General features: G+C 38.8%; 1 protein-coding gene across 9 annotated transcripts in view; it reads right to left on the bottom strand.

The window, feature by feature from the left end:
• Window positions 1–23,727, bottom strand: part of PTPRM (protein tyrosine phosphatase receptor type M) — a 495,715-nt gene that overhangs the window by 79,895 nt on the left and 392,093 nt on the right. For 4 of the 9 annotated variants that reach the window (XM_064442974.1, XM_064442978.1, XM_064442976.1 and 1 more), the window contains 4 exons: window positions 21,422–21,573; window positions 18,838–18,912; window positions 18,585–18,611; window positions 13,555–13,739 (listed from right to left, as the gene is read on the bottom strand). In XM_064442974.1, coding sequence (XP_064299044.1) covers window positions 13,555–13,739; window positions 18,585–18,611; window positions 18,838–18,912; window positions 21,422–21,573 — 439 coding nt within the window. The remainder of the gene's footprint in view (window positions 1–13,554; window positions 13,740–18,584; window positions 18,612–18,837; window positions 18,913–21,421; window positions 21,574–23,727) is intronic. The other 5 variants (XM_064442975.1, XM_064442977.1, XM_064442981.1 and 2 more) reach the window with 2 other exon arrangements.

Here is a 23,727-nt window from a genome sequence, read left to right as displayed (position 1 = left end):
AATGTTCTGAAATACTCTTCAAGCAAACAATACACTAAAGCGTACGGCAATGAATAATGGTTGACAGCACTTGGAAGAGCAATACTGGTATCACAAAAGACCTAAGAACTGTTGTATGCAGTCTTTCTCAAGATTAAAAAGCATACGTCTCAACTTGACAGTCATGCTTAGATCCAGAGGATCTTGGAAGGACATGAAAATCTAAAAAGAGCTTTGCAGTACAAGCTTTCCCCCGTCTATTTAAGTCACCTAATTTTTTTCCTAACTATTCATGTGGGGTTGGAGGTGGCTGCTCTCACTGTTCTATCCCAAGCAGAGGATGCAGGATCTGACCTACCTTTTTAATGTTAGTTACGTCATACTGGAATTTTGTTGCTTTGTCATCATTCTTGGTAAGTAAAAGCACAGAGATTGCTCTTGTGTAGGTATTTGCTGTAAACAATCTGCATGGCAATATTTTCTCATGTCAAAACTTTAAGCTCTGTGATACAGCCAAGTATTTAAGCATCAAAGGCAAAGTATTCCTGTTGCCTTCTCCCAGACTAATCACACGCTAAAACTTTATGCCTACTTCAGGAACCAATACTGCACTGCATGGAGGCTTCCACCATCCCCGAGCAAGCACTAGGAGGCATTCTGTTTAGAAAGGAATCCTGTTGCTGTTTGGGTAGGACAGAGATAAAAATCTGCAATTTCACTAAAAAGAGCTTATACCTCCTTTACTGCAGGCTACCTTTGTTAGCAGAAGGCAGCCACAGCTATGTATGCTTGAGAACAGCCCCAGCCTGTGCATCAAGGAAGGTCCTCGCTTCTTCAGTCTCCTCCCTCTGGTGTGTGGTGTAAGAGTAAAGATAGCTTGTCTCTTAGAGACTCAGACTTCTCTCTTGTAGATATAAGAGCTTCTTTTCTGTTATGTATTAAGACAGTTATTACTGCACAGGCAAGCACCTTAAAGCTAGATGGGTAATAACTGAGCTCGGCTGGTAAATGCATTTCAAACTTACATAAACACATGCTACCAATTTTTACCACAGACCAAAGCAGAGCATTGTCAGCCATGAATCTTTTTAAGATCTTAAGGGGAAGAAACCGCATCGTTTTGGTGGACAGGTATTCAAGCTTCATCACCATTACATGAACACGTTTAAACTGTTATGTGTCTGATGCCCCTGGTGTTGCTTCCATTTAAGCGAATGCTAGAATGTAAACCAGGAAAGAACGTATATTAAAAGCAACTTTAAAAAGTCCCTTACATCCCTTTAAAACCAACTGGACTTAAACACATGGTTACGGTCTTCCTGCCTGAACTCCAAATCATGCTGTAAACCTAAACCTTTCAGGTCCTGTGTGTGGGTTTGTGACAACTGACTCTGTTCTGCTGTTTCTGTCTTGGGAAGAAGTGTCAGTATTACGAATTTTCATCAGTCCTGAGCTGAGCTGCAAACTCAGTAACTCCAATAATTTTGCATGGTTGACGCTGCCATCATGTAATTTCTGAAATACTGACTCTCCCTGACAGTAAAGTCCCTGAAGCCAGCCTGCTTTTCGTTCTGCCCGCCTCCTGGGCTGCTTTGTTTCCACTGGTCTTCCCATCAGCTTTGGCCTGCGGGCCGATTTTATCCCATAGTTGCCCTGCTCATCTTTGTCTCTGCCAGACCAAGATGCCTGCATCTTCTCATGGCTGTTTGGCAGGCTATGTCCTCTTCACCTCTCAGAAGACTACTGAGGACCCAGGGCTACTTAACTGATAATTAATAAGACTGATGCAAAACCAAGCAGCTGGAGAACAGCAGTAGCCCTACAAGAGTGCAGGCAGTGGCATCACTGAGATCCGCGTGATGGGTAACTGAGGAAGCAGCCGCTACTGTAGGCAGAGGCGATGGCAGGAAACCAGCAGGAGTAAAAGGAGGCTTGCCAACCCCACTGTCTGCCCAACTACACCCGCCAGATTTTCAGTGGACTTAGCACTCCCCACAGAATCTTTTGGGCCCATCACATCAGTATCTTGTAACAAAAAAAATCATTCCTGCTAGAAAATGATGTTCCACTGTTCCTGTTCCACTGACAGGACAATTACTTAAACACTACAGCAAATGTCTAAGAGGTAGTCTTAGTTAGAAAACTTCTTAAAAGATACACTGAGCCACAGGCTAGCTAGGTAAGAATACAAATTTTCATTTCCTGAAAAATTTATAATGCCTATTTTAACTTATTTAAAACAAATGCATTATAAAAAATAATGCATATTTTAGGTATGCTGTGGATAAACTGCTGCTAAATGAAAATTCCTATTAGCTGAATTATGCTAATTTGATTTGAAAAGTGTTCCCCTCACTTTACAAACAGCCAATAATAATGCTCTGATCATGTAATCAGCAATGGACTAAAATGCCTAATTATTTGTAGTGAATAAATACAATCTATAGAAAACACATAGGGTGTATACATAATTAATAAAGAATAGATTATAATTGCATTTAACATCATTTGCATAATTTAAAATGGAATAACTACATGACTGATTTTTTATGTCTTTTTAAAGGGCACTAATGAAATATGAAGGAGCTAAGGAGGCTTATATGAGTAGGAAGTAATGAATAATATCTTGAACATTAAAGCACAATATATTATTCTGTGCACATAAATGGGACCGATTCATTTTTGCAGGTGCAATGGGAAAAGTATGATACATCAGCAGTTTTCAAAAGTAAATAATATGTTAACTGAAGAAGGGATTACGGATTCTGATCAAATATTCAATGCCTTATTTGAATAATTAATAAGTCAGCCTGGTGCAATTATGCAGCATATAGCCTGCAATGTTTCAAAAACTTTTCTTTCTTTCAAATCATACTTGTCACTAGCATATAGAAAGTTTAACCTATCACCTTATCGCTGTGAGCATTAAAGCCATTCTTGCGGATTTCCCTCTGGAAACCCACATTATGAGTGAAATTAAGTTCAGTGGCCTCATTTAGTTTCCTACTGTGGTATTCAATAGCCCATAATGACGCATAGATTGGCTAAATCTGAAACCAAATCCTGATTTTAAAAGGTACAGAGAGAGCATATATTTGATAGTAGCAAAAGCATAGTAGCACAATCACTCAGCAAAAATTACTTGCCTAGCAGACAACCAGAGTAAAATATATTCTGAGAAGTCTGCTTAGTACAGTTTGGCTGTTTCTCAACCTGTGGCTGCTGAAGGGGAGGAAGACAAGGCAGGCTGGAGAATAATGGTGCAACAGATTTCATGTGCTAAAATAGTGATGTGTGAGTGTCGGTTATTAAAAGAATCAGCGTATACCTCTGTGTACATCCAAACATGAGGAAGCAGTGAGATGGAAAAGGTTAATTCTTCCCATTAAAATTATGTAACCCTGGTGTTAATTACTTGGACTTATCAGATGTGGACACTGGATTTCCAAAGATCTGCTCAGTGCCAAGTTGAAAACAACCAGTGAAACTTGGAAGCTACTTCTCTTATTGCTGCACTTCGACAACGCGCATAGCCACAAATCTTTCCAGAATAGATCAAGGGACTTTGCAATGCCTTCAGAGAACAAAAGGTACTAATGATGGAGTTACAGGTCAGGAAAAAGGGGAGAAAAATTAAAACAAGTTTTGAAAGACTTCTGTGGCAGCTGGGCCCAAGATGGGAGAAAACCCACAGCTTTCCAAAGCAGATTGAAACTTTATTGCCATGCGATAATGAAGGACAAGAGGCACATCCACAAAACTGCGTGCAACATATAAAATTATTCAATTTTAAATGCTTAATTAGACTCACTCATTAAGGATCAGGAATAACATCAGAGGTGCTTATCATGCTTTACATTACTTTTTGATTTTCAGTCCAGCTATGCTGAAATATGAAATGAATGTCTGCTAACTATCTGAGCATGGAAAGGACTCCCAGGGCATCTTCACGAGCACGGGAATTGCCAGGTTATAGCCCACTTTTTATTTCTGATAGATTTTGTTTTCATTCATGTATTTGCCACCACATACACCAGGACTTCCCGACTCAGTAGAGGCAGAGAATGATTAAAACAGCTGCCAGAGCTCCTATATAAGGACAACTGCATTCAGTTTATCCATTCAATTGATCAGCTTAAGCATCTGTATCTCACAGCTTTTGAGTGGACCAACACTCTTCTATGTGGATCAATACCACCACTCTGTTTTAACTGCTGAGAGGGATACAATGGTCATGAAAGATGCACTTAAAAGCTACCAGGCTTTCCTTAGGACACTGTCTAAACTTTACATATGAGACTGAGTCTGGTAGACTCACATGGAGAAAATCATTGGGCTGAATTAGGCATCCTTATTCTTGTTAGGCATCCTTGCTGCCTGAGAACATATACAGTTCAGACTGTTCGGGCTACCAAGAAGAAGAAAACAGGAGGTTCGCACCCAACTAAATCACAGCCTGATCTGTACCAAAAATAGCTGTGTCACAGCATGAGCAAACAGCTGCCTACACCCCACTGAGAGTAATCCTAAGGGTATTGGAAGCGTTCTAGTCTATACACCTCTGCAATTTTATTATTCAAACAGATAAAACCCCAAAGCCTTTCTAATGAAGCCACGACCTGCCTAAATCTATAATCTGTGGTAAGAATAAATTCTAATTAAACCTGCTTCAACAAAAACAAATTAGAAAGCTGTTTCTGCATATACATGCACTTTTATTTAAATTGGAGGAGAAGGCATTTAGGGAGAGTTGGAGAAGGAAACAGTGAGACTTAGGAAGTCCTGGGACACCTTGATCACTGGGCAGTCAGCCACACTGCAGCACAGGGCAGTGTCATGTGAATGATATTATGCATTGTGACAGCACTTCTCATACATCTGAAATCTGTTAAGAACAGAAATTCGCAGCTATTAAGGATAGGCTCAGAACTGCATAAAACTGGCTGACACACCAACAGACATTCAGCAAACTCAGTGTCTCTCCTCTGAACCGAAAAAAAAACCCGAGACAAACTCCTATTAACTGCCACCCAGCTAAAATTGTTGACAACTGATTTTGGCTGATCAACAACTGGAAGTGATCTATTCTGCTACGAGACTTATTGAAATAGAAGGGACATGGCATGCACTGAAAAGTTGTGACAATAACAACATAGGCTATTCACTAGTGAATGCAGTTTCTGGTTTGGGATGACTTTATTTCAACGATTTGGTATCGATCTGGAGTACCTTAGGATTTCTAGACTGAACCATGCTTTGTGGACATGGCAGCTGCTCATTTTTACTATTGCTTTTGACCTCTCTAAATATGATCTCCCCAGTGCTGAGGCTTCCAGTGTCCAAGAATCTGGGATAAACCCAAGCAGGAACAAGTTACCTGCAATTCATGAAAGGCTGCTGCAGATCCCACAGCAAACTGAAGAACTAGGTTCTTCTAAAGACAGTCCTTTGATAAAGGAGAAATACCTGTCTCACATAAAGGACCTTTATATCACCATTAGTTGTGGTAATCCTTCATTGTGCGTGGAAAAGAACGCTTACATTGTCGATAAACAGACCACTACAACTTTCTAGTATTAAATATTCAACTGGGTGTTCAAGTGATTGTTCTGAGCCACATCTAAATAGATGAAACATTCACAAAAAATGATAGCCATGATCTCTACAGATGAGTATTTCCAACAATTTTCACCCATTTTCATAGGACAAATTCCCACTTTTTTACTTCTGTTTCTATTTCTGTTATGTTTACAATCGCTAATGAGTTTTCTTATTTTTACAAAGATAGAAAGAGAGACAAACAGTTACCTTCTCTCAGTTCTAGAGGACGCAGATGATGTCCTTTGTGTATTTACACTGTGGACTAATGCCCCCATTCCCACCCAATGTTCCAGAGTCTTTCTGCTTTCTTTGTAATTTGTGTCTTGTGGGATAGAAAATAACCTGTACTGATTGTGGTATTGACTGTCTCAGCTGGTGTTGCAGAATATCAAATAAAATCAGAGAAAAAGGCACGATAAAAATGTACAGGTGAGAGGTGAGTCAGGCCAGTTGCAGTCACAAAGAACACATGCAGAAAAAGCAGCACCAGCTGGGTCCTGCCAGTAGCTATATCAACGTAACATCAACAAAATACTTATTTTTCCTTCTATTTTCAAGATTTTAGAACAGGGCCCCAGAAGCACAGGGCTTAGAAGCGTCACGTGGCAGCAAATTTGTCTTCCAGCTGGAACCAAAGAGAAAGAAAAGCTGTGACTAGAGGACTGGGTTGGAGTGATAGCATTCTAGTCTGTTATGCCTTTGCACAACAGCAGGAAATGGAAACTATATCAGACTTCCGTCCTAGGTCATACATTTATCTAACAGTGGTCTGGAGAAAACAAAACCTTAAGCGAGCACCTGTGGGGTAAACTCTCTCCATGAAAAATTTCCTGCTTGCCTACAATAATTTCTGTCCCCAAAACCAAGGATCTGTATTTCTGCTGATTTTAGAGAGGTTTTTTCCTATTTCGATTCTTAAAACCATTTTCTATTTACCCCAGATATTTCACTGGCCAGTAGTACACTGTGTGAAAAAACTTTGTTTTTATGGACTATTAACACATCTACCTGCGTATCTTCTGAATTTCTATTTCAATTAATGTATTGCTATGAAGGTAGGATTTCTTTCATAACCCCAGTCAGTCTCAACACTCACCTCCAAATCCATTTTGAATTATCCATTTTTTTATGATCACCTCTGACCACAATCCCTCAAGGTATAACCGAATAGTGACCATGACCAGATAACCTGTTTTAAAATACTTCTATCAATCTATAACAGGTGCTATGAAGTGCTAAACTGAAATGAGTTGTTTAACATGCATTAGATAATATATTTCATGTTCCTGACCTTGATAGGCCCTCTGAGCCTGTATCCTCACAGGTATCCATCTATTTAATGGCAGTGATTTAGAGATTAATACTGTTACATTGGCGCAGCCCCTCAGAGTGGAGACCATGCATAAAAGGGGCATAATCAGTACAGTTTATCTTGACAGTATGTCACTGTATTAGGAATAGTATTGGTTTAATGATATTAGTATAAAATCATTTCCTGACTGAAACAGTTAACTGCCACAAAACTGTGAGAAAGGATGTGTGAGACAGGAGGGGAGGAGAGGGAAGACGAGGGACACAGTGGGGGGGAAAGGCCTTAAAGTTAAAGCTACATGGAGGAACCCTTTTTTAAACTCTCCTATTGATGCAGTCCTGTTAGCGACAGTAAGTGAGGCTGATCCGAGCAGGATACCCTTTGCAAATCCTGGCTTTTCACAGAACCTCTGGTTTGGAGATAATGGAAGCTCAGAACTCCCTGTCATGGAACATAATGTGAAATTGATTTTGCAAGGCTTTATCTACACAAAGTTGCACTGGTTTAATTAAAGGTGTGTTTTTAAATCAATTCTGTTAAACCAGTCCAAGCTCCTGTGTGGACACTCTGAAATCGATTTGAGACTGTCTTATGTCAACTAACCTTAATTTGGCAAAGAACCAATTTACACTGAACAGGCACCAATTTTTGCTGATCCAGAAATAGGGTTAAAAATAAATCTTATTTAAATTGATAAGATTTTGATGAATTTCTCTGTTTCTGCCCTAGCTACGCCAAGCTATGCTGGCCTCTAGTAGCCCAGACCACCTGTTTAGGAAGGAGATGAACTCACTTCTTTGCATCTATGTGTTTATGGCCTTTTGACAGATACAAGTCCTTGCAAAAGAATACAGTGTAAAGCACTGTGAAACTAGGGACACTAAAACAAAAAAGCATCAGGTGTAAAGAGAAAGAAATGATGAATTGTAGAGACCACTTTTACCTTCCTTTTCTATTTTTTTTCTGTAATTCAGGAAGGAGGTAAGCAATGAGCCTCCTTCATGATCAGTCAAAGCCCTCTAACGCCATAGAATTGGGGAGCAGCTTAAATAACCCACAATGAGTGTAGGGGTGCATGTGAAATCAGGCCAGTGTTATCTTGCCAGTCTAACATTGCCAAAATCTCTCCTTTCTTAAAGGTCTGGCAGGGGATAGAAAGGATTTTAAAGACCTACTGCAGACTAGCTGTGTGGAAATTTTCTTGAGTTCAAGGATTTCTGTGCAATCCCTTCCAATCATTCACACTCCACTAGGCCGCAAATGAAGGTCTGCATTTGAGTCCACAGCTTACAGAAACGTATCCATGTTATTTCCACACCTGAGAAACACATGGGAAAATGGGCAGTGAACTTGTTACCGATGTGCCGCTAAGGACACATCTGTATTTGCTCTCATTCTACAGGCATAGCTAGACACAAAATCAGAAGCTGTACTGCTACATCCAAGAGCCAGGGCCTGATCCTGCTCTAGGGAACATAAGCCTTTGCCCATGCCATCACAGGAACAGGGCCAGGCTGTGGGATGTTTCCTTGCTGACGTTCAGCCAAAGCCTTTTCAGCGATGAGAGGCAAAGTATCAAACCTTCTCCCAGAAGGAGAACAAAAGGGTGCAACCGTGCAAAGCACAGCATTCCCCCAAGCCCCTGTATATTGACAGCTAAAGATACTCAGTATCTCAAGTGGGTAATCCTAATGCAGAGTTGAGCAGTGAGTGACTATACCAGCCTGCAGTTGCTTAAGACAATTTTTCAACCTTTATCCTTTGTGTCAGTTATGCTACTCCAAAAACTCGTGCATGAAGCCAATAGGTATTAAAACTACACACATGTGCTGAGATTGTGACTATAGCCTTAATTACTGACAATAGTGGCCTAATTATTAAGTTTTATTTTAAAGCACTTAAAACTATGCACGACAGTAAGTGCTCTGTATCCTTGCACTCCTCTGAAGTGCTGCTAACGGGTAATGTGCTACTTTACTTTCGGTTCAGTTCAGCAGATTTATTTTCAGAGAGAATCCTGTGTGAATTTCTCTTGAATCAAACTCTTTCCCTGGTGAGACTATATAATCCTGCTGTCTTGTTAGAGCAAAAATCATCTATGAGACTTCATTCAAAATAAATCCCCTGCCAAACTATTTCTTCCTTTTCATTTGGACAGTTATCCTTCTGATAATTTATAAGGAAAAAATTCTTTCATTCAACCTTGTAAAGAGGACAGTATCAGTCTGACAGCACCGTAAACAAAGATATCTGCAATCTTAGCAGTGCTAGAATATATTGGGCAGTTTTTCATTACATATGGAGGAAAACCAGCAATACTGCAATATTTCAATGGAAAAAAAACCTGCAAAGATATGGCTAGTTGTGGTTCATTCTGATTACAAACAATTTCCATACATAAAGAGGACCTTTTCAGATGCAGTTGCAGCATTATAAGTCCCCCTTCCCTGCCACTGTTAATAAACTGCACCCTAATGTATTGCATCTACTGGCATTAGTCATGACTACACCTACTGTCTGTAATGGGATGCCATTCATCAGCTTGGTAAGCCCAAAATTAAGTGATTTTCCTGGAAACTGTTTCTCAGCAGCATCATTTCATCCGCTGTAGTTAAAAAGCCATGTCATTGGCTGCATTATAAATTCCATTTTACAGTCATCTTTTTTTTTTTTTTTTTTTTTTTATAAATTAATTGTAGCTTTCCTCTAGGCTTAATGCTGGTATAAAAGGTTTTGGCTGATGAGCAAATCTTTTCCTAAGACAAGAATTTTCAATTCTATCATTTTTAAATAACAGTGGCATAAAAATCTCAGGGGAACAAACTTGTTTAAGTCAGCTACACAAATGAAAGTTGACAAGTGATTAGCTCCTCTGGGAATGAATTGGTTTCTATATTTTAGGGGAAAAAAATGTCATCAGTGACTTTAGAAGTGGCCTGAAGCATGGGCTTTGGAAGTCTAATACTACAAATACCAGTTTAAACAATTACATATTTAAGCAATTGTTATAGCATGGAGTTGCCATGAAAAAGCACAAACTTCAAAAAAACTACCATTTCTGCAATCAAAATGCAAGCAGTGTGCACACTTAAAAACTCAGCAATGGATTAGTAATTGTATTAGTCTTCCTGAAGGACCTGCAACAGTGAATACATTAGTTCCTACCTTTCATAGAATCACAGAATCATAGAATCGTTTAGGTTGGAAAAGACCTTTAAGATGATCAGGTCCAACCATTAACCTAACACTGCCAAGTCCACCACTAAACCATGTCCCTAAGAGCCACATCTATATGCCTTTTAAATACCCTCAGGGATGGTGACTCAACCACTCCCCTGGGCAGCCTGTTCCAATGCCTGACAACCCTTTTGGTGAAGATATTTTTTCCTAATATTCTAAACTTCCTATGGTAAAGTAGAGGCCATTTCCTCTCATCCTATCGCTTGTTACCTGGGAGAAGAGACCAACACCCACCTCACTATAACCTCCTTTCAGGTAGTTGTAGAGAGCGCTGAGGTCTCCCCTCAGCCTCCTCCTCTCTGGACTAAACAACCCCAGCTCCCTCAACCCCTCCTCATAAGACTCGTGCTCCAGACCCTTCACCAACTTCATTGCTCTTCTCTGGACATGCTCCAACATCTTTCTTGTACTGAGGGGCCCAGAGCTGAACACAGTACTCGAGGTGTGGCCTCACCAGTGCCGAGTACAGGGGCACGATCACTTCCCTGCTCCTGCTGGCCACACTATTCCTGATACAAGCCAGGATGCTGTTGGCTTTCTTGGCCACCTGGGCACACAGCTGGCTCGTGTTCAGCCATCTATCAACCAGCACCCCCAGGTCCTTCTCCGCTGGGCAGCTTTCCAGCCACTCTTCCCCAAGCCTGTAGCGTTGCGTGGGGTTGCTGTGACCCAAGTGCAGGACCCAGCACTTGACCTTGTTAAACCTCATACAATTGGCCTTGGCCCATGGATCCAGCCTGTCCAGGTCCCTCTGCAGAGCCTTCCTACCCTCGAGCAGATCAACACTCCTGCCCAACTTGGTGTCATCTGCAAACTTACTGAGGGTGCACTCGATCCTCTCATCCAGATCATTGATAAAGATATTAAACAGAACTGGCCTCAATACTGAGCCCTGGCACTTGTGACTGGCAGCCAACTGGATTTAACTCCATTCACCACAACTCTTTGGGCTCAGCCATCCAGCCAGTTTTTGACCCAGCAAAGAGGACACCTGTCTAAGCCATGAGCAGCCAGTTTCCCCAGGAGAATGCTGTGGGAAATGGTGTCAATGGCTTTACTAAAGTCTAGGTAGACAACATCCACAGCCTTTCCTTCATCCCCTAGGCCATCACTTTGCCATAGAATGAGGTCAGGTTGGTCAGGCAGGACCTGCCTTTCATAAATCCATGCTGACTGGGCCTGATCACCTGGTTGTCCTGTGTGATGCCCCTCAAGATGATCTGCTCCATAATTTTCCCCAGTGCCGAGGTCAGGCTGACAGACCTGTAGGTCCCTGGATCCACATTCTGGCCCTTCTTGTAGATGGGCATCACATTTGCTAGTCTCCAGTCATCTGGGACCATCTCTGTTAGCCAGGACTGCTGATAAAGGACTGGTAGTGGCTTGGTGAGCACTTCTGCCAGTTCCCAGTACCCTGAGGGTACTCCCTTGGGTGGATCCCATCTGGCCCCATAAACTTAGACTTGTGTGTGTCTAAAACTTAAGCGTGATATATTGAGGCTCCAGGGCAGTGCACACTTGTGCATGCCCAAAAGAGAAACTGTTGCTTGCTTACAGGGTGGAAGTAATTTAAATTACTTTTTCTCATTGTCCTCCTCCCTTCTCTTTCTATCAGATGAAAGAATGAGGGGATTTTTTTTCTGGCTTCTACTTTGAGAAGACACGAATTAAAATTGAATCTGTATCATTCTGCTTCTCACTGGCTATGTCAGAGTCTCATCACAGTAGGACCCATTTACACCTGTTCCTCTGATTTCTCACATTCTAGTTTCCAAGGAAAGGAAATTTAGGACTGTGTACTGGGTTGGTGATGCAGTACAATTTGGACAGATTCCTTAACTGGACAAATGGATACTATCACATCTGGAGGCCAATACAGGCTCTGTTAGGTCTAGCCTGCTCCTGGAAATGGGAGAGGATGGGCTGCTGGTGACCATTATTTGCCTCTTAGACCCTACAGCAGGGAACACTTTTTTTTTAAATCTAATCACATCACCTTAGATCTTATTCCATATAATGTATTAAAAGTTAACAGAGTATTCAGAGGTGACAGCTTCAAGTCTGTCTACAGATCAGACTCTACAAGTTCTTATGTAGTGCATCTTCCTACCTGATCAATTAAAATTATCTCACAAATTCTCATACACTCCTATGACAATTTTGACAATTTATAGTCCAACCCTGTGGGTCTATCTTATGTATTCTCCCTCTGTGAAGCTATATATATATATGCTACTTGTTTTTTGGGTTCAAGTCCACTGAACTGTAATCCTGTGGGAAAATACTTGCTGTAGACATCAACTCATATTAGAGTGCTCCTGTAGGTGATAATCATTCACAAGAATAAACTTATTAAAATCTGAGCTAAAAGGCAGAGAAAAGTGGAAAAAGGACATTAATTTTTACACCCTAACAATCAAAATATTGGACCTAACCAGGTTTTAACGAGTCTCAAATCCTCCCTCATATTAGACAAGGAACCCAGGTTGGTAAGTCTCTGCTCATTCAGATATATGATTTGGATGAGGAGTGGTGCATTCTTGAGACTCTTCAGCAAAACTAAGCTTTTGAGGTCAGGCATACTATTACGCTTAATTTTGGGCATGAGGTCAAATTCTGCTTGGTTTTTGTCTTTTTCACCTAGCATACTGACTCATCTTACAAGGAAGACAGGATCTGCAGTGCAATGTGCTGCGTTCCTATCATATTTGCCAGGATGTAGTGGTCATGATACTTAAAATTAAGATGATAACAGGGAGGAACAGGTCACTCTAGCATGCAATGAGGAAACAGAAGTTGAATTAAAAAAAAAAAAAGTAAAAAGAGAGACTATAAGTTCATATGAAAAATAATGAGGATTAGAGATAGCCTCCAGCTAGTGGGAAATGATTCAGGCACCACAGAATAAATTTTATAGCCCTATGGGCCTCTCTGAAGATTTGCACACTTCCTCACTGTGATGAATACTATTATTCCAAGAAATACTGCTTGTAGAACTTGATTTCTAAGCTAATATCATGTTACAGGGTAACTGTGATTAGACAATCTGTGATGTAGAACTTTGGAAAAAAGCTACATTGTGCAACAGTAAAAGAAAAATATGGCAAGTTCTGTGAGAATGCTAGTGGACTTTTTTTTTTTGTGGGTTGTTTTTTTTTTTTTTAATATGCAGCTTTATGCAATTAGAATTAGGCAGAGATGTCCAAGGAACGTTTTTATGTCTCACTTCTTGTCCCGGCTGGTTACAGTCAGAAAATTTGCTCACTGTAGAGGTGATCCTGTCCATTCAATATCTTCCCTCATGCAGCACTTGGCTTACTTGGTTAGGTAATTATTTTTCCTGCTCTGTCGTACAGGTAGCAGACAGATAAAGTCAACAGTGCAGAAGACATAATAATCAGATCATTAGACCTGACACTTACTTCATACTCCTCTTTGAATCCATAGCCTTCTGCACACTTCATCTGGGTGATGTGCTGTAGCAAGTCAGCTACACGGATGGCTGGATGAAGCTGTCCAGTCTGGTAGGGCACATCCACTGGATCACGCTTGTAGGTGTGGGACTGGACCAGGCTGCTTGTGTCACTGACCATCGTATGGGTTTCATCTAGAAAAAGAATATCTCATAATGTACTGGCTCATTTTCACTTACTAATAGAAATATAAATTCAACAGATTTCTAGAGGAATGGCAGAAATCTGACACCACCAGTATTGCTTCTGTCTGTGAAGGCTACACCAGAAGAACAGTAAATCCATGGAGCAGTTTACACAGGGAAATTGCAAGACTGATTGAAATGAGGCAAAGTCCATGGTTCTACAATGGAAGCATTGCAGAGCAGTCCGAACTCTAATATTGTTTTAAATATCACTAGCTGATTACAAACAGGTTTTAAATTAGGCATTTGGTTCTAAACTGCATAGAAGTTTCATTCTGAAACTTCAACAAGTCCCATGGAATGAATTTGGACTTGTATTCTTCTTAGATTACTGAAGTGCTATATTTTACACTGCAAATTTAGAGCAAATGTTTGGAGTGAGCAAAATAAAAAGATGCACAAAATGGCTTATGGTTTCATCAAGCTAGGACTGCAATGGAAATGTAGATCTGATACAACATTTGGAGACAAACTACGAGAGGACAAATGCAAAGGATCATCTGATCAGGAAAAATGTCTTGGCTGGCTGCTGAACATGCTTTAGGACCACAGTGTATCATGAGCCATCACATAAGGCATGGAATGTTATATGTCAACTGACATGCAAGCCAACAAACAGGAGAACCCAGTGGGCTGGTTAAAATTTTTATGAGACACATACTCTCCCAACCCTCCACATCTCTTCCATGGGGCAAATGGGCAACTTACCATTGATTGGCACTTTTAAGAAGATACATATCAGGAGAAAAAAGAGGAGGAGAAAAAGGAAACAGGGCATAAGCAACAGTACTACATTAATAATTACAGGTAATTTTATGTTTGTAATTTAGTCTTTACAGAGTGATTTCCTAAATGAGTCAGATTCTGATCTCAGTTTCACAGTATAAATTAAATGTACTGAAACCAAGGTATCTTACTGTGAGTCAATTCACACAGATGCAACTGAGATCAAAACTTAGACCTAGCAGTAAATAGACAGATGTGAAAGTGCACTTTACCTAAGGAAGCAGTATGACTTTCTTTCTACTTAGATGGACTTGTAAAAATTTGTTTGAACTGGACAAGAAAAAAAAAAACCAACCCAAATTCTAAGGTCCAAGTATCATCATAAATACTTCTTCTGGTTACCAAATAATAATTTTACATATCTCAAAGCATTTTAGTTTTTTAACTGAAAAGGTAAATGTGGTGCTTTCAGTTATTCAGACTACTCCTCACTGGCTGCACATTAAACATAGCAAGGGGTTTATAAAAGTACTATATTTATTAAAAGATTATTACTTTGTAAAATCTGTTGTATGAAAGGGAAGCATTAAAAAATATTTCCACATTCATAAATTAGTTATAGCAGAAAGTTCCACAAATACTCTGGATGAAAAGGTCCCAGATTCTCATGTACACACTGAAAATACTACTACAACTCATTAAAGGTGAGATTCTGGTCTTAGTTATACCGCTGAAAATTGATGTTAAAGCCACAAAGCTCAACAAATTGTATTTCAGGGATGATTTTAGGTTCTCTCAATTCACATTGATACTAAGACACGTGAAATCTAGTCCTCATTAAGCATATAGTCAATATGAACTGTGCATTTAAACCTAAACCAAAAATAACAATGAAAAATTTATGGGTATGAGTATGGACATTTCATTACTTTTCCTGTCAGTTTGCTAACCTGATCTAATGCAGAGTAAAGGGATTCATCTTTTAGTCAGAGAATTTGACAGCTTTTGTTCATTGTGTGATAAAATTGTACTGCAAAGCACCTTGGGATGCATGGCATGAAGCGTGGTATACAAGTGTAGGTACAGTATGTTGCTGTTGAAATGGCACCTGAAAACTACAAGGTGGCTAAGACACAAAAGACAAAAAAAGTGTAGGAAGTTGATCATGATTTTTTGGGTGGCTTATTTCAATTTTAGAAACAGGTAAGAAAACTTGTTTGGTTTTTTTTTGCAACTACAGAATTCCTTGTAACACAGACTCTTAGTAACTAAGATGAAGGCAAAGTTGTCAGATAGCAGGGTCTTGTGCTATGAAAGCAGCAGTTTAATCCCTATGAATCTCTTTCCTGTGAGCTCCTTTGTTTTAGACTGATTTTCCCCTCTCCATTTATCTCTTATAGCTGCATTAATACTATTTTTCTCTCTTTGGGAGTGATCTTTTGTTTTAAATAAAGTGCGTTCAACCCTTGGTTTATAGAGTACATTAGGAGACACGTGTATTATATTTTTTTGCTTTGCCTTTGAGCACTCTAGTGTAAGTACTTCAGGCTTAATAGTCCACTGTTTTTCAAAGGGTGAGCTCCTCCAGAGGCAGTGTTCATATGCAACAAGAAGTTTGTCCATCTTAAGTACTTCTACAGCTGCAGTTTGTCTACTCTCCACTTACTCATTCCAAGAGAGCTGTACAACACTTATTAAATAACATATCTATTTACTAGTTATATGAACTCATGGCACGGAAGGTATCTGGAAACCCAGCCCAATGTCTTTTCTGGGCTGAGACTCTTTTCTTTCCCCAGTTTCAGAAATATGCACATCAGTGATACTAGGTGAGCGTGACCTACGCTCATGCTCAGCAGCTATAAATGTAACTACTGTTATATAAAGTGGTTTTTTAATCTCAGGCTTTCACCTAAGTTATTGGGTTACACATGAAAGTTTTCCCTCAAATGTAAGAAAACTTCCTTATATCGGAAACTGAGAAGTCCATGTGTCTATTGTCTTTTGTATCATTTAAAGAATTCACCACTAATTATCAGTCTCTTTTTTTTCAACTGGCTAAGAAGTTCTAATGTGCATGAATAGTCCAAAGACCTGGCTGTATGTAAATCTGTACATAGTAAGTGTGTTGTGGCCTTTCTAGCAGATTTTGAAAACTAAACTCAACCATTCACCAGACTTATACCCTTCCCAGGAGGTCACACTGAAAAGTTCATTTAGTTCTAACTACAGCCTTGACCCTGCAGTTTAACACAACTTCTTTGGACATTGGAAGACAGCAAGAGCAGGTATTAGTTGCAATTAGAACTCAGTATTTTTTATTAATAGCTATTTTCTTTTACTGACTCAAGCATAGCTGATTTGATTTAGCTCAGATAAAACACTACTCCTATACAGACAGTCATAAACACATTCTGGGAGAGAGACCTGGTCTGAATGGAATACCAGTCATAAAAGGGTACTAAATTTTTAATATATAATGTTACAAAAATATTAATTTTCCACAGTGGAATAACTGGAAGATTTTCTGAGATAAGTAAGCACAGGTTGCTGTAGACCATAAAATACATATCTAACTAATTCAAGATTTTACAGATTTAGTAATGAATTTTTTTCCCAGTGTTTGTCTGATATCTGAACTGCTTGCTTAGAGATTATTTCTTTTGGAAAAGAAAAGCTAACAAATAATTTTATCACCACTATTATACAGCGAAGCATCACAAAAAGTTTTTCTCCTGATAATAGTACTTTTCTCCTTGCACACCCACAAGGTCAGAAAGAACATCTACTGGGTGGAGTGTTGAATGAATGCTAAAGCACACACAAAAAATCTAACATCTCAGGCAGTTAAAAGGCACTGCAAATTTCATTTGCATGCAGATTATTACATTGTTACAGTCACTACCGTTACCTTCTTCTACATTTACATAATGTATAAAAATGCACAAGTTCCTTCTCCAAGTTATCACGCTGAAATGCACTGTGCTAAATATTCTTTCACAATATCAAATGTTCAAGATCACCTTCCTAAACTTCTGCTTCTTGTAAACTGCACTCTACTTTTACTTAAGCTGGTTTAACTGACATTTTAAGGACAGGAATGAGTTAAGGGGTCTTATATTTTTTTAAAGTGATTTGAAGAAAAAAGAGGAGAAAGAAAAATATTTGTTGTAAAATTATCATTGTAAAAAGAGTAAATAGATAGGCTTAACATTGGAGTTTCAATTCTTGCTACAATCCACTGTTGCATTTTGACTTATTATTTTAAAAATATCTCCCTGTTTAGTTTAAAGTTAGTATGAGAAGGAGGTGCAAATGAATACAAGCCACAAAGTGGTTGGAGTTACTCAAGCATTGAGAATGCAATAGTGCCTCATGCTTATTGTTTTATCACTGTGCAGAAACCTCTCTCTTTTTGCCATTGGACAGTATCAGGTTTTCAAAAATTCCCAGTGGAAATGCTTTACACTTTAACAGTATGTTTTAACCTACAGTTCTACTTATTTCATTCCTGTGACATCTGATGTATAATATACTATATACTCTGTCATGTTATCATTTTGCTGTTCAAAATACCGTCTCTCCTCTGAAACTTGACTTTGACAAGCATGTCAGAAACTGTGTGGTATTGTGAGAAGAAATGATAGCTGGTGGATGGCCAAAACTGTATTTTGTCTGATTTTCTGTATCATGAATAGTCTAATTAGGAAAAAATGTTATTTTTAAGAAGTGACATCTTCAGTTCTGAGATAAAACAGAAAAAAATGAGGGAAACTATTTCAATTGCTGTGATAATCAAATTCTTTTGTGTCACTCCAAATACATGCATAAACATTTCCTCGCAAATCCACTTGTTAAAATTATTTCTCTCTTTTCTCCCCTAACTTGCACTATGACAGTAGTCATCAAGCCAGATAACTGTCCTTAGCATTCTCAGTGTAGCCAAGCCTGCCACCCCTCCCTTTAGCATAAAACTCCAGCTTTTTGCATACTATTGTCTGTACCCCAAGAACTGTGACTTTCTAAATTACTTCAGCAATAAACTTTGATAAAGGGAAATTTTCTCACCTAAAATTGCAGTTGGCACAAATGGATCTGTCATACATCATTAGCAGGTCAATGCAGAAAAGGTAAAAAGAGAGAGAACAGTAAATGATTGATAAATGTTCCTGAGTTTTCTTTCAGAAAGCTACTATAAGCAACCAGTATGTTGCTTGTATATGTATTAAATTCCTACAGCAAGGAGTATAAGAACATAATAATATATGCTTTTTTTATGATAAGATCTACATAGGGTGGAAACCAAGAAAAAATCGGTTACCTGGGTAATAAGAATTAGGCACTGTTGTGCTCAATGTGTTAGTTTTCATTGTAAATGAAGATGGTGAAGATACAGCTGCAAAGAGAAACAAAGCTGGTTAGAGACAGCAAAGTGATGTGTGGCTATTTAAGCTGAGTATGTGACTGACTTGGTTTAGAGTCTGTCCTGTTGTGTTTGCTGCACTGGAATCAGGACCTAGGGAAAACCAGGTGTGTCTAGTGGATAAAATAGCTCATTGAATTTGATCAATTCTCTAAAAAGAAATGCCATCAGAGAAAGCACTTTGATAGCTGATGACAAACATACTTCTTAAATCACAAGATTAGACTGAATACTGATACTTGAATAAAGCCATTACAATGACAACAGGTGTTTTTGACAGAAGCTTTGATCATTAGTAAGTTACTTAATACTGTAAATAGTGTATGCAAATATTCTACTAGAGTTCATTTTTTCCTCTCCTTTTTGATTTGTTCAGACAGGTGGATAATGTGTACACAGATCCTGTTATGCCATGAATATCACTCCTTGTTTAACAATGGTTTTCAGGGAGTGATACATAAATCACTTAACCATTTGTAAAACCTATGGGAAAACCCAATGCAACAAATTAAGTTCAGCTACTTCCCTGGTATACAAAGATCATGTGAATTACTGTTGTAAGCACAGATACATTCAACAGGTGGGAGTTAATCACAACATTTTACGGGATGTTTAGCCAAAGAGTCATTAAAGGCTTTTAAGCAAAGCTTACTGCAAATTCAGCCTTACTTGTTTGTCTACACAGCTCAAATTCAGTCAGATCAGTGAATGTAAGTGCATTCTGGATACCTATAAACGGGAACAGGAATTTGTGAAACAAAAGTAGAATTGAGGAAGACAGGATCTGATGGATGAGACAGAGTGAGATTACTCCTGCTAGCTTTCATCCACCTTTTTTTTCGTTGATCATACAGTTGCCACTCTTGTTAAGATGGAGCTATCTGAAAACTAGCTTAAATAATGCTAGCGGTTATCACTTATCCTATAAAGGAACATATCTGAGACTACTTTCATTTGATTATGTCTCCTGAATTACTGGATGGAAAGAATAGATTGGTATTCCTTTTGGGTATGGATGCAGAGTTTACTTCAGGTCAGGGCTTCTTCAGCTAATAAAACTGCCAAGGTACAGAATGCAGCCAGGATAATAAACTTTCACAGGAAGTAGAAACACTCTAAACCTCTTGAGTACAAGACCTTACACAAAGATTATTCCTGAAGACTGTCAGACTGCTTCTTCTGGTGACCACATTTCTTATGGAAAGTCTAATTAGAGGTTCTAGGCCTCAAGTGGTATAAAATACTTGCTACGCCAATAATTTCAAATTGGTTTAAGGTAGTTCACATAAATAGGATGCAATTTCAGGAACTCATTGCAGCTTCTTTGGTTGCTGTGGCCATTCAGTAACGCCATTGGAAAATCACATGATGACGATGGAAGATGAAGTCAAACCCCTTGATCTCTTCACAGAAGTAAGCAATCTCATTAACTACAATGGTATACTCTCACCAGAAAGGCAAGTCAGATTTTAAAAGATCTATTTCTAAGCAATTTCAAAAGTAACACAAACTCAAATTAACATTGCAAATTCTGAGCCTAATGCTCCGTATAAAGATCACATAGTGTTCGTAAAATTGAGCTCGTCAAAGATAAATTCTTAAGCTTATTGAGTGGGAGTTGGGCCTTGCATACTGTTAGTACTTGAAACAAAATTCAATCTTTGACAAATTCTGAAGATATTAAAAAACGATGTTATATAAGAAAAACTGAGGTTCCTTAAGAACTACAAAAAACAAGGTAGTTTTTTGAACATAGTCATTCTTTTTTTCATTCTTTTTAACAATTATAAAAACCTACTATTTTTCCTGGTCTTTGTTTAGTGCTAACCCCCAGACTGGAGTAAGTCCTTGACTAGAATTCTAATACAGGAAATTTTATATGCCAAATTTTATTTATTTTCAGGGTAGATCCAAGAAGACCCAGGATATCAGAGAATCTCTTATGAAATTGCAGAACACATAATTCCACTGAGTTCTTCCTTTAAAAAAGCAACAGAAAGAGCATCATCTAGAATTGGAAATAATAAGAAAATCAGATCACCATTATTAAGTTATGACATTCAAAAATAAATTTCACCTACAAAAAAAGGAGTGAGCAGGGGAAGTATTTGAAGGACTTGGGACAGCATAAGGGATATAAAATTTTTAACATAATGGAGATTGGAGAAAGGTAAAACTACAGCTGTTTCAGTAATGTCTTTGCTCTTCTGCTGAAGAAAAGGATGGACAGAAAAAAGCTCAATTATCCTTATTATTTTTAAAGAAGTCTATTCCTGATGTCTGTCTTGCTCATTCAAATACACACTGTAATGTGCTGCACAGTGGGAAGCTCTGGGTCCCATGGATTTTCCATGACTGAGTAATGAGGAATATTTTAAAAACCATTTGCACCTTTCTTCCACCTTCCAAAAAAAAAAAAAAAAAAAAAGAAAAAAAGTAAAGTAAAGAAAAGAAAGGAAAGAAAAGAAAACAAAAAACTTACATCTCCCATTTAGATTGTGGGTGTCCATGAAAGAGAAAGCTTCGTCACAGTTGGTGCCTTGCTCAGTGTAGCTTTTATCCATTGAATTCACCATCACTGTCATTTCCTGCCGCGTACTACTCAATGTTTCTTTCCGCTTTTTAGCCAATTTTCTTAAGAAATGAATGTTGAGGAAAAAAAAGAAAAAAATACTCAGTGAGCATACATAGTATTCATGTTGTTTAGATCAGTATTGTAGTTTGTAACCACATTATTAAGCAACATATTTACAATTATTCCTGCTTTTCTGGAAATTTAAATTGATTTCATACCCATGTCTTTGAACGGCATCTGATAATCAAGGGGTAGTTGCCAATGCCCTGACTTATGGTGAACAGCACCTTAATCCTTCTGTACCACCACTGAATTAAAGGGGACTACTTGGATACAAAGGTGATGTGAGCTACTGTATCAGAGGCTACATCTGTTTAAATACATAAATAAAAATGATAGAAGATTTTACCGGAACTGACAAATCAGCAACAATTTTCACTTCACATACGTAGAACTGTCTGGAGCTGTTTCATTGAGACACCATATAATACAGCTAAATGGTTTACAACATACTGTATAGTACATTTGATCTCTTAACACACTTTGCACAAGCAAGTGACATTTTAAATTGACTTGCATTTCTAAAGACTATTTTCTGTCACTTTTGATTTCAGGAGAATTAGTCACAAGAGTTAGTTGCTTCTCAGCAGGAATGGCCTGTCAGAGACAAGGCCTTGGTATTGATACTATAATAGTGATTCATTAAGCTATAGAACTGCTTTGGACGCATATACTTCTTTTTTCCAGATCTGTCTGTTTCTGTCTGACCTAAAATCTCACTCTGCCTCCCTCAGAGTTACGCTTAGCTGCCATCACAAAATAACATGACCAAAACTTTTGATTTTTCCTTCAAGCTCTGTGAGACGTCTGTGATCCTGGTGATGGTGGCTACCATACCCATTTGGCTTGTTTCCCTGGCCTGCAACTCTGTCTTAGACCAACACTTCCTCCAAGTCCTTGCCTACAGCCCTAATTTAAATTTTCCCGATTCCTTCTGTTTAGTATCTTCAAGGTATGGGTTTTACACAGAAATAACTGCTCCACAGACTTAGATCTTCTCATATCTATTCGTTCAATGACTTTTCCTCTGTGAAAAACATAATGAGCCAGCTCATTTCCATCCACCAGAAAGATATTTTAGGTATCTTCGACCAGAACTTACAGGATCGTATTATCCCCTCTGTGTTTCTTTCCACTTCTAGAGACCTACTGTATCACGCATAACCACCTTGTGCTAACTCACAAAGCCTTTCTCTTTGTTAACTCTCAGTCAGTATGAAAAAATTATTCCCACCACAGACAAAAATTCTTAAACCAGCCTCCACTAGATTTTCAAACAAGCACATGTTTGTCTCCCCTCACATTGCATGGGAGGAGCTTTCCGTAAACCTCCCTACTGATAGCTTCAAATCACTGCCTGCAGACACACTTTGCAAAGTACTGATATGACTGCTCACTATGCTGATCAGTATTGCCTCAGAGTCTCCCCATGTTCCCCATCTACCTACCTGTTGTCTCTCATCTTACACCTAGACAACAAGACATTTGGGCAGGGGCTATGGTTGTGTTCTGTACTGATATAGTACCAAGCTCAGCAGTATCTTAGTCCACAACTAAAGTTCAAAAGGCCTTTGGAACTGAAGTCTTGCTGTTAAGAGAAGCAGTAATAGTAAATGCAGGCATGGTATTGGGTCATTGCACACAAAAGTGTTTAGGGTCACATTTGGCCCCCAATAAGCTGATGGATTGCTACTCCATTCCTGAGGGCATATCCCCACGACTGAAAGCAGCTGAAGTACTTTGCCTCAAAAACCTGCTACAGTACCTACAGTTATGAGAAGTGTGTACCCCTCTGCTCGTCCCAGCTCAGAACTCACCTGTGTTAGCTTGAGCAACCATGAGCACACTAAATTGTGACTGATGCTTAGAAGGAGAGCGGTTATGGTCAGTTGGATGGCAGCCACTTGTGGGACTCTGTACTACACTAAGCATTTAGATGTGCAACAAAACTCATCCATCAATGGTCATTATTAGGGATTTCAAAATTCACTAATGATAATATTACAGTCCCATTAAGAAAGAGTGTAAAGACAGATAAACAGTACCAAGTCACATCCTTCCTGTAGATGAAGTTTAACTCCTGATTTTGTAATTTGGAATATCATTGGTGGACAGCAACAGTAACTCAAACAAAGGTTTTGTTTCTAAATTTT

This window comes from Phalacrocorax carbo, chromosome 2 (assembly GCF_963921805.1).
Source record: "Phalacrocorax carbo chromosome 2, bPhaCar2.1, whole genome shotgun sequence".
NCBI lineage: Eukaryota > Metazoa > Chordata > Aves > Suliformes > Phalacrocoracidae > Phalacrocorax > Phalacrocorax carbo.
This window is presented reverse-complemented; position numbering and strand designations above follow the sequence as displayed.